Source organism: Typopeltis vanoorti, chromosome 1, assembly GCF_054136105.1.
Source record: "Typopeltis vanoorti isolate ZY-2024b chromosome 1, IOZ_Tvanoo_1.0, whole genome shotgun sequence".
In the NCBI taxonomy this organism is placed as follows: Eukaryota; Metazoa; Arthropoda; class Arachnida; order Uropygi; family Thelyphonidae; genus Typopeltis; species Typopeltis vanoorti.
In genome coordinates, this window is record NC_143549.1 from 119,349,067 (window position 1) to 119,361,806 (window position 12,740).

The 12,740-nt window shown below is 32.0% G+C and overlaps 1 protein-coding gene across 1 annotated transcript; it reads left to right on the top strand.

Moving 5' to 3' along the window:
* Window positions 1–1,501: 1,501 nt before the first annotated feature.
* On the top strand, window positions 1,502–12,420 carry LOC150110353 (uncharacterized). Its single transcript, XM_090393186.1, has 4 exons — window positions 1,502–1,637; window positions 4,502–4,637; window positions 8,405–8,811; window positions 11,239–12,420. The coding sequence occupies exons 2-4, from the start codon at window positions 4,571–4,573 to the stop codon at window positions 11,659–11,661; spliced, it is 897 nt and encodes a 298-aa protein (XP_090249312.1). The 5' UTR covers window positions 1,502–1,637; window positions 4,502–4,570; the 3' UTR covers window positions 11,662–12,420.
* The last annotated feature ends 320 nt before the right edge of the window (window positions 12,421–12,740 follow it).

Genomic DNA, 12,740 nt, shown 5'->3' on the forward strand with positions numbered 1-12,740 from the left:
CTATGCAGAAGTTTTTAGCGTAAAATAAATTGAAAGAAAGAGTAACTTTATGAAGTGAGTGTGTTAAAATAATAATATTATTATTAATAGTAATGACAAATGTTGATGCTGAGTCGGTGTAATCCCACTGCTTTCAAAGCTGCAATAAGTTTTCATGGAGAGAGTGGAATTAGCATATTCTGTTTATGTTCTGTGGCGCTCTTTGTTATGGATGAAATTTAGATGTTGGGTATTACAGTTTCTATGATTTTTGTGTTGTGAATGTTATGTATGAATATTATGAATGTGAATGTGATATTATGAATGTGAATGTATGAATACAGTTAGCTATGCTAACTGTATTCATACAGCTTCCTCAGATCGTATTTTAGTGTTCTGTAACTGTTTCAATGTGTGTTAAATTTTGTGGCAGACTTGAACAGTGCCTGTATAAGATGGTCTCTCATATCTGCTTTATGAGTTGGTGTAGTGCCTGGTTCTCTACAGTCGAAGTGGGTCGTTTTATGAGATGTGTGTGTCTGTTACGATAAGTTTTATTCAAGCAGTTTCTTAGTGACGTGGTGTTTCAGTTTTTTTTTTTTTTTATGCTGAGTATTTTGTGTATAACCATAAGTGGTTCAGATATTGACTTGTTGAACAATTCTACGTGATTTTTTTTTTTATTTTTCTAAATTAGATAGATGGCAGTTTGCAGTGTTGCGTAGCCTATTTCGTATCTGAGTAATAATACCAGCGCGTTATTCGGCCTATTTCAAGAATGGAATGCTGGGTGTGAATGTTTTTTTGTTTTATTTTTTCATCGGAGTATAAAAATATTGAACACACACACACATATATATATGTGCGTGTGAATTTTTTTGTGTTAGTGAATCATGGCTTTTACAGCAATTATGTGGAGCTTAGTATTTAGGCATTCGACATGTTTTTGTCCATTTAATATGTGGTATTTTTGTACCTGGGCAAATGCTTGTTCTTATGACATGTTGTCGCGCCTTCATGCGATATTTTTGACAATATATCAATATCTTAATCTTGTACTTTTCAACCCAGGTTTGAATATTTCATATTGTCATTCCGAATAATATTAGCTATAAAACGATGTTCCTTGAATACCTATTTTCAATAACATTAATTATAATAATATTATTCATAATTTGTATTTTTCTTTAATTCATTTAGTAATTAAGATTTAGAAGATTTTATTATTAGATATATACTTGCTATGTTTATAATGTGCGTAATGAGAATTAAATCGCAAAACTTATGTCAAAATGTACTATTCCATCCATTTGATACAGTACTTCCTTGATAACAGCATCGCCTCGGACAATTTCCAAGGAAACGCAGCTCTGCTAAACGCACAAAACAATGATGTCATTAAAGTTGTTTCTCATTGGTTACCAATGACATCATGTACTCTCAGTTCTCTCATAGGCTCTTAGTCATGATGTAATGTCTATTTTTAGATGAAGTAGTATAAAAGCTATTCCTTAAGTGTCGTAATGTTTATTCACTCTGTATTTTGTTCTTAGAATCGGCCTACCTGTAGTTTACGTTGGCCAGCGTAAACTGCGGGAGGGTTTTAAAATTACATTGAATTGATGTACAGTACTTCTGAAAGAAATATTGGAAGAAAGGTAAGTTCTTCATTTACTGTTCAGTAAGTGTTAAGGAAAAATTCGAGCCGAACTTTTATTCTGCAAATAATAAAGTATACTAGTACAATAGGTAATTCTTATTGGAGCAGTTTGCTTAGTTCAAAGTAAAGTAATGAATTATGAGCTTGAAATTTACTGAAATTAAAGTTGTTCTTATAATGAGGATCACATATTACTTCAGGTAAAATGATGTCCAATAATTTAAAATTTATGAGCACAAAAATGGCAGTTATTATTTGAGAATACCAGCGCGTTATTCGGCCTATTTCAAGAATGGAATGTTGGGTGTGAATGTTTTTTTGTTTTATTTTTTCATCGGAGTATAAAAATATTGAACAGTGAGTTCACATAACTTCCACAAAAATCACTTGTAGATAAACTACATTCTCTCTCACCATGTTTACGTTTCATTTCATTCGTACATCAATTGACTGGTGTAAAATGAAATGATAGTAAAACAGTTTCTATTTTTAATTGACCAGATACTTATCAAGTAAAATTAGTTCCACGAAAACGATATCCATAAGCCAAATTCCAAGTTGGAAACTTAACTGAAGGCATTAATAGGAGAAATTCTGACTTCTTAGAAGAGGGTGGAATGACAATCTCATGTACATACATGATGCTTATTAAAAGGAAAAAGTAAATGATGAATGATTTATAAGTTATAACTGAGTTCTTCAAGTCCCTCTCCCTAAAGTGATGACCAGATCTTATGCTAGATGGTGGTCAACTTATCTCAGATAATCTTTGAGTTGGAAGAAAGTTGTTAAATTAACTAATGCAAAATTAGCAAATATATTACATATATTTTACAAGTTGATTAAAGGGCGAGTAGTTTTTACCAATCTTAAACTAATATTTAAGAATTTTACCATACCTTTGTTGTAACTGACAGCGAAAGATATCCACTTGATTGCTGCCTTCGTTCTTAAGTCTGTCTTAACTGTTTTTCAATCAAATGTTTACTTTTATTTTTTCTGTATCACCTTATCTGATATCTCTAATTGAAGCTTATGTTTTTATTTTTTCAGTATGTTAAGGGTTAAGTGCTGGGAGAAACTGATAGTGGCCTTATTCTTTTGCCACTCATCCAAATATTATAGATGTCTTATTTTCAGTTTTAAACATCTAAATCTGGTAATCCTCTCCTTGAAACCAAACATGGTACTTTTTCTAAAACCTGCTGGAACTGGATAATGATCTTTCACTGGCAATGAAAATTCACAGATCTCCATGTCACAATCCAGTTGTGGTATGACAGTGAGATTAATTCCATAGCCTATAGTTCAGAAGATGCCATCCATTTGGCCATCTTAAATTACTTCATTAGTTTAAAATATTAGTACACTAAAAGTTCAGATGAGTTTCATTGCCTGATGTGAAACTTTTAACCTGCCTATTGGAGGAGGTGGCTTGAAAAAATTCCATATTTGTTCTTTGCATCAGGGTTCCAAGATTATCTAATCCATAGCCACCTCAAATACTAATATATGATTAGGTTGTCCTTTGGGTGGGGTTCACATAAATGAAAACCATCCCATGAAAAGAACTGTTTTGTATTTTAAGATTTTATACAGTATGTTAGATTCATTTCAAAGTTGTTCCATTTATGCTATTTAGAATATATTTTTTTAACTGGAGATTTCTATTTAAATTTTTTGTTTTATTTTTAAATTTGTCTATATATTTTTCTTGTTGATATTGCATTTACATCTTATTTCCTTTTTAAGTTTGCTAGGGTAATAGTGTTTTCGGTGATTCTGCAACATATCATTCATACTTAACAGCAACAAGACGAACTTGATGTTCTTAGATTATATACACTTCTTACTATTTCTTATGATCTGGTTTTCTTTTCTTTCTTTTTTTTTTTAATGTCTCCTTTAGGATACTTTTGAACAGCTTAGATGGTCTGTATTGGATGATTTCCCATCTCTAAACTTGCATGGGCAGCTTGAAGAATGCTTACCTCTACCGAATGACTGATGGGATGTGCTTTCAGGTTAACTGACATGCTAAGAACATACAATCTGTGTTATTTCTCCATCCCAAGTGTATATCATATTTCTGTGTTGCCATAGTTTTTATAAGGAAAATTTTATTCTCCATTTCTAGTATTTGTAAAAAGAAAACTTCTAATTCACCACTGAATAACTTCTAACCTTGTTTCAAATTTTCTAGATATCATGCAGTACTACATAACTAAACTGAAGTGTCATCTTTAATGTGTTAGGCTCAGTTTCCTTGTCATAGAAATCTAATGGTGTAATAATGTATGTTTGTCAGTTTGCTGCTTAAATATTAAAGAATGTTACTTCTGCAAACAAACATCTCTTCTCCGATGCTGTTGAGAACAGTACTCGGGCTTTACATCACTGTTCCTCTTCCACTTGCTTATAAATTTTCTGAATTACAAGTCAAACATCTGCTTTGTAACAGCAAGATAGGATGGAAAGACTTTAACCAGAATAGATATATAAAGAAAATTTACTACTCTTTAAAACAAACAAACAAAAAAAAAAAAATTATAACCAGTGTGTATAAAACATTGGTCCATTTTTGAAGTTTCTTATTTTGAAGCCTAAGAAATGGATTGTAGACTTCTAGGCTGTAAATTTAATTTCTCTTCACTATGATAGAGATGAAAGGCAGCAGAATTACCTTGTATCTTTGCACTTACCTTCTTGTCTTCCTCTATAAGTGAAATGATTTGTTCTATAACATGTAAAATCTATGATAATATCTAGTGAAGATTTCTTTTGACAGTGCATTACATTTGTTATTCTTATGTATTTTGAAGTGTTTCTTAAATTTCAATACATTTCTTTCTTTTGATCAAGGTTCTCCAATAAAATTAGAAAACTGATTCATCTTTCTTCGAATGTAACTACTGCTTAAATGAAATAACTATGGATGTCTTATCAGTTTGGCCAATTCTTTACCCTGGTGAAAGTTTTCCAGAAGACTTAAAATCAGGTGTGTTGGGTTGATACCATGAACTTAAGTCACTAAATTAAACAATTTAGTTGTTAAACAGATTTTATTACTTAACTGTTAATTTTAATCGACTTATTTAAGTATTTAAATATATCTTTTAAAAGTTTGATCAGCATTACACAATTTAAAACTAACTTAAGATTTGCTGTTTTGATTTTTCGAAACAGTGAATCTTGTTCACTTAAACCTCTACACTTTGATGCTTGAGATAATGAGCTTAAATAAAATTGTGTTCCTGCAAGACAATGAAGTTTTTTCACTTTTTCTTCAAGCTGTCATTATGAAAGGGACATGGACCTGTTCTGCACATAAAGTAAGAATTGCATTATTCAATAGTGTTGCATATTCATCCTTACAGCCAATGGTCCAAATTGTTTGCCAACCATTATATTGCAACCTCCAAGCTTCAGTTTGGATTATTCACTCGTGTGTAAGGTATACCTCGGGCATCTACCAAACTTACCTGAAAAAATGTGACTGGACCTATGGACCAATTCCACTGTTCTCACCAGTGTATTCTGGATAGTTAATGGCATTGTTTGGCTTATATGATGTTTTTATATAATCGTCTTGCTACCAACTTGAATACCTTGGGCATCTCTGAAGTTTTCATTGACTGTTTCTACATTGCACCATCATGATTTCCATTCCACTTTGAGCATCATGTAATTCTTGATGTTAGCTTTGTGAATTTTTCTTGTGTATTTCCTCACATTTCTATTTTTGAGTCTTTATGACTGATTTTGGGTTAGTCAACATTTTTTATCTATTATGAACAGATAGATGGCTGATATGATCCTATGTTAACACCTCTTTTGAAGTCTAAATTTTCTACATGTGCTATTAACACTGTCCACATACAGTTCATTGGAATTGTTCTGATATACCAGTATAGCCAAAATGTGACATTAGTATACTTATCACTAGTTTTAGAATGAATCAGTATTTATTCTGCCAAAGTGTATTTGATTTTCTTTTTATAAGAAAATAAACTTGATTATAATGACATAAGTGCTTCAGTGGAAGAAAAATTATCCATAAGTGTTTAATTAAAATAATTCCTGAAATATAAGCAGGATCAGTATTAAAATTAATGGAAACATAAACCAATCTCTCTTTAAATTTGGGATATCATTATATTCATATGCTTCATTTTGTAACTACAGCATACATTATTGGCTACAACAGTTTTGTTATTGAAGTTCAGTCAATAATGACACATCATTGGGAAATAGAATACATGAGCAGTTGATGGGTCAGATATGTTAAGTTCTGTTGAATGTGTGATAAAGCTTTGAAGTGGTAGCTTGTTTTCATATACTGGACATTGTTCTAAATTCTCATGCTGTACAATGTAAAAACAGGAAAAAAATGTTCAATTCACTCTCATAAGAAGAAATTCTTAAACTTCCATACAACAAGAGCAACCACTGAAATTGGATTGTAAGGTGTCACTTCTTAAGATTGAAAGACTTATCCTTGGTTACCCCCTCTACCAAAAAAAAAAAAAAAAAACCCTTGGCATTTCCAGGTGTGTTTGCTTTGAAGAAAAGGAAAGCAGAGGTGTGATGCTTTGTCTTGTGTATTCCTGTTTTAAGAATATTGTACAATGGCTGAAGATTGAAAGGGTAAAGGTTTGCCTGATCAGTATTGTATAAAAATACTATGCAAGATCTTTCAATAAAGCATAATTTTGGTTAATCCACATTTTCGAAAACAAATAGCCAGCTTTAAAAATTTGTATATATATTTTTTAATTTGAATTATAAAAGAAAATTGTAAAAATAGGTCAGCAAGCAGAACTTGGATGGTGGCTTCTATTATCTCAGCAATGAAAAGATTAGCAGATATGTCAAAAAAGTAGCCTAATTTATTTCTTAGTTATAAACAGACTTTGTGACACACCTTAACGAGCATTTGTAGTAAACAAATATTTACACAGTACTATGTTTGTCAACAGCATTCTGTTTTAAGTTTATAATAGTCATTTAAAACTGGGCAGCTCTTTTGAATAAATGAATATTTTTTTAATAGTATTCATTTATAAAATGAATACATTTAAAAATAAAAGCTGGGAAAATGAGGAACCTAGGAAATCTAAAAATTTTGGAAAGGGAAGATGTAAGATCAATGTTTATAAACAAATGTATTTCTTTGAGAAGTTTTCTAATTTTAATTTAGTATTATCTCTTATCTTTGCTAAGCTTCTGATTTTCTTTTCAATCCTGAAAGGCAAGCATTTCAGGATTCACTTGCAAGGCTATGGGGTTAGCAGTCTCTAGTTTTGTAGCTGCAGTGAAGTCTAAGGGAAATTGGATAGTAGCTTTTTTTTTTTATCAACTAATATAACTAATAATACTGCCTTTCAAAGGTCTTAAAAATGTTTAGCAGAGTAGAATTGTTACTAACGCAAAAATTGACTTTGCTTAACTAATTTCCTCCTCTAATAAATTTAGTTTAATCCTTTATCCAAGTGTAAGCAAACTTTGTTTGCTTACACTTGGATAAAAAGTGATGAGAGTCCTGAAAATATTTTCAGGACTGAGGTAAGGTAGTGCAACTCCGAGCAAAGGTGGACCAAGCTCTCATCACTCCTTGCCTCAATATTGCACATAATGCAAAGCACATCTCCTTGCAGGCATGTATACTGCTATGCATTAAGGGAAGGGCTACTACTCAGACCGGTTTCCCTTTGTTTAAGTGTGGGGATACCATTCGAAAAACTGAATCCCCCGGATCACCCAATAATGAACGACCTGCAGGATCAGAAACTCTCATCTGGAAGGGTAACAGCAACATGCCTCAGTTAACTTCACAGGCTACAGCATTGCCATTCATTACCCTACCACGCAGGCCCTGGGTGATAGCAACAGCCGAGCCTCAGTTAAAACTTCACGGGCTACAACATTGCCATTCATCACCCAAGCTTCAACTTTTATTGAGGTCTCGTCAGTGGGAGGCAAACCCAAACGTGAAGATACTAAGGCAGAAGCAATAGGAGAGGTCATATTTACCTATATGCCAACGGGTGTACCACCTTATTATTGAATTACTCTGGATTTAGAGAAAGATGTTGGAAGTTTATCTTACCTCAGTCCTGAAGATATTTTCAGGTGCAAACTTTGTTTGGTTACACTTGGATAAAGGATTAAACTAAATTTATTATAGTGTAACCAAGTGAAAAATAAGCTTCCAACATCTTTCTCTAAATCCAGAGTAATTCAATAATAACGTGGTACACCTGTTGGCAACTCCTATTGCTTCTGCCTTAGTATCTCCACGTTTAGATCTACCACCCACTGACGAAACCAGCCTGGGTAGTGACCCTTCCCCTAATGCATAGCAGTATACATCTCCTTGCGGAGATGTGCTTTGCATTATGGGAGATACTGAGACGAGGAGTGATGAGAGCTTGCTCCACCTTTGCTTGGAGTTGCACTACCTTACCTCAGTCCTGAAGATATTTTCAGGCACAAACTTTGTTTGCTTACATTTGGATAAAGGATTACACTAAATTTATTATAGTCTAACCAAGTGAAAAATAAACTTCTAACTAACTTCCTCCTCATATGAAATGGTGGTTCCTTTAGAAATTGAGTGACACTATTTTGTTCAGTTTCCATCTATAATAGTTTCTTGCTGAAAGATGAAACTAATTTGTAATCATCTGTCAACCACAAACATTTATTAGTATTAAAATACTCTTACAAACCTAGATTCTAATTTTTCTCAATTTATCTTTGCAGGTCATTCACATATTGAAAAACAAAGCTGCAGTAAAAGAAATGAAATTTCGTCCATTGGACTTGCACACTGGAATATAGATAATTTTGGCCAATATTTAAACTTTGATTTCAATGCACTAGATGGGTTAAAAGATTTTCCAGAAGACTGTATAGTTCCAGAAAATGCAAAGAGAGACCGACTGGATTCCCTTGCTTCAGGAGATGGAAGTGATGTATCCAGTATTGAGGACTTGTATCCTGGGGTTAAAGAGATTACTGTAAAAACTCAAATAAGTACAGTTAGAATTGATTCTGGTTCCACTTGTATTACATCTGAAAAATATTTGCCACAATTACCTGCCTCAGATGTACAAGATATATTGGATGGCGGCGAGACCTTTCAGGATCTTGACGTCTTTTTGAATCAGGTATAAATGAAGTTTGAATTCCTATAAGTTTTATTATATACCTAATTCAGGAAAACTGCATTAATAATTTTAAAATGCAAGCTAAAATGGGCTTGGTTAAAAAAAAAAAAAAAATTCTTATCCATTCTTATGAATTTCTCGGTACTTGAGACAGTGCTTATTTCTTGATTTCATTAATCTGTTTAATGAAACAAATTATTTTCTTAACTGTTGCATCTGTTAACTGATATGTTGAGCATTTGGATCTAGTTTCATACTTGGGGAAAACTGGTCAAAATTAAATATATAATAAAATAATACATACGCACCTTGAGCAGGTCAAAATCCTTTGTTGAAAAAACTTGTTGAAAATATATATTTTAGAGGATTTTGATATGTTCATTTTTTTTGCATCAAGTTGCTAGTGGGAATGTGAAATAATTTCAAAAACAGTGTTTAAGAAACACAAGCTGTTTAGCATGCCACTCTATGGCAATGAACCAGTGCACTTAACCATTTGCATTATCACTGTTTGAACAGTTTTCACATTCCAGTAAATATTCTTTCCTGATGCAAGATTCTTTGGGTATTTTCATTGAGTCTGAATATTCATCATAGAATACTCGTCCTACCTCTTAAACTATTCCACTGACAGCATTCATGACTGCCTCTGGCAACTCAATCATTATTCTCCATACAAAACATGTTCTCATGGCCTTACTATCTACACACTTTCAACCACCACATGCATTTTACCCTTGATGCTCTTGTTTCCATTCATATATTAAGAAATTTCTTTGAAATATCTATTCTGTAGAATCCTTTTTAGTAACTTGTTTATCTTGTCCCATCTTCTGTCATTTAAATTTTTAATCCTCAACTGTTTAGTTCTATCCTCATGCAAACACTCCATTCACCAGTCACTATTTTGGATCCTCTCCACTATGTCCTCATCCCTAAGAAATCTGGGTGACAAAACTTGTGCACAGTGGTTCAAATCGGATCATATCAAAAGTCTATAAAGAAGGGGAAGGGGATAATAACATTGTTCCTCAAACCATGTTATATGTAGATGACATGGTTTGAGGAACAATGTGGAAAACTGTCCTCCTCCAGAGTTTTCTTATCTTGATGCAGAAGATCATTTAAGTGAACAATATAGAATGGTGATCAGTGGTGGCCCGTGAAGTTTTAAATGTGGGTGCTGCTTTTGCAAAATAATTTTTTAAAAAATTCTTTTTTTCCTAATCAGTAACCAATTTATTAATAAATAAATCTGGATTTATTTATTAATAAATTGGTTACTAATTAAGAAAAAAAAATTTTTTTTAATTATTTTGTAAAAGCAGCACCCCCATTTAAAACTTCACCGGCCGCCACTGATGGGGATCATAATGGAGGAATGATTCAAAATTTGTAATGATCTACAAAAAAAAATTATTCCTCACATCTGGTAATTATGATTCTATGCATGATACCTTGTTTTCTCTCTTCTCTTATTGTGTACTGAAAAAATATATATCTACATACATCACACCTTATGAGTTTTCATAATGGAAACATGGTTTTCAATCACTGGTGTTATTTTTTAAAATTAATCTTTCCATCTTAAATGTGGTACTGTCAAAATTTATCTTTCTATAATGCCACCAACAATTCTATATTTTATTTCCTTTCTTTAAACTTGAATTGATTCATTCCAACTTTCATAATGGCAAAGGTGTTTTCCTCAGATATTTTAATGTTTACAGCTCAGCTGCACTGAACTAGCAGATGGAAATGCTGGTATTTGCTATCACCAACCATTTTGAAAGTTTTTCCTACCAGAATACCAAATTGTAAACACTGCTACTCACTCTTGATCTCTTCTTCACTAGCAGTCTTTAACTATCGAACATAGAACACAATCTAGTGTTGCTTCTGTTTCTTATGGAATAATGCTCAGTCACTCCTGTCCTCATGTTATCTAGCATAAGTACATCAAATGTTTATAACTGATTACTACTGTATTTCCTTGGTTGGATTTTTTCCAGTCTTCCTCATTCATACATGCACTAAACACACCAAAACAATTTTGTATAGAAAGAAATATGCATTGCCTGTTGTGCTTTTGTTTAAATTTTTAAACAAATTTCAAAACTGGTAAAAGCAGAAAGTTGAAATGTGGGAATTAAAAAATATCTGATTTAATATGCAGATTTCAGATTATCTTAGTTCAAATTGATTTGACTTAAACATCTTGACCTCTATTTGAAATAAAGTATTGTGTTAATAAATTCTTGTTTTTAAAATAATTAAATGTACATTTCAAATTATTAACCAGTATGATGAGATCTGAAATCTAAATATGCGAATTTTAGTATTTAGTCTTGTTTTTATTTCTCATTAATTTAATTTACTAAATTAAAATTCTTAAATATTAACTAAATGTATTTTTTTAATTTACAGACTTCGCCTATATTAATTCCAAAACTTGAAGAACCTGTTGACTCCCATTCTATACTTTCACCATTGTCAGTCTCACCACCTGACAGAAATCTGACACAAGAAATTAATTTTTCACTCAAGCGAAGTGTTGACATTGCAACTGAAGATGATGGTAACGATGTCATCTCTAAATTTGCTAAAACATCTGCAGCTGATGTAGAAGTGTTTGATGACACAATCAAGTATGTAGAACTGAGGCGAAAAAACAATGCAGCATCACGAGCATCTAGGAAAACAAGAAAAGAACGGCAAAATGAAATGGAGAAAAAGGCCTTAGTTCTAGAGCAAGAGAATGAGACATTAAGAGTTAAAGTTCAGCAATTGACTGAACTCAGAGAAGAACTTAAAAACCATCTCTACAAAGTTGTATTAAAGAAAAAGTAAGTTCCTTGTGATATGTTATCTTTGTTGGATGCTTATTGCACATTTGACTGCTCCAAACTGAAGAATTTCCAGGAAAGAAAAAAATGTCCCATATTCATGCATATGCAAGTGAATACCAATTAAGTTTTTTCAGTTTTTCTCGATATTGCCTTCTCAAAAAATTAGAGCTATGAACTAGTACAGATTTTATTGCTAGTAATCGTCAATAACTAGGCAGCTGTAAGTTAAAGGATTTTTAACAAGATCTTCAACTTATACAAGTATTCTCTTGTCGTTATTGATGTTAAATTACTTTTTTGAATTATCAATTTGGCAACTATATTGCACTAATTATAAATCATGCTCAGAATAATACCAAATATTTTATTCTGTATACTAAGGGATTGTGAATTGTATAAAGGACAAATTGTTCCTTCCCTAGGGGGTATGATTTTAAATCTTCCTCTGCAGACTATCATGCATTTTCAAGCCTCAATTCTAATATGCAAAGTATTGATTCAGCTCATTTAAGCCCAGGAATCTAAAAATAAATGCAATTTGAGTTGAGGCAGATCTCATTACATGAATGACACTAAGTGAAGCAGTGTGAGTTTACCTGTGTAATTTTGAAAGATGCACACTCTTATAATTTGAATTATGGGATAAGTTGCAGAAGGATTAAGAAATGCTGTTCTCTTTTGGAGTATAATTTGTAAAAACAAATGTGTGAAAGTATATTTGTAAATACTTGTATATAAATTGTTTACATTCTACATTTTTTATTTGTTTTCAGATGTGATTTCTTTAATCCTCCTTATCAAAAATTAAAGTAACACAAGATAAGAAAATTTAACTGAAAGTCAATATTACTACTTTTGAATCTATAATTATTTTTAGCCATCAAACAAAGCTGCAAAAAAATAACAAAAACCTTGACAGCTACAAAGATGTGTCGTAGTCCAATGCAGTTTGGGAACATTTTAGCACTGAGTTAAGACTATATATATATATATATATATATATATATATATATATAGCTGTTTGGATACTCTCAATGCTTTATCCAGAAAACTATGCATAGTTTTAGTCATTTAGACTGC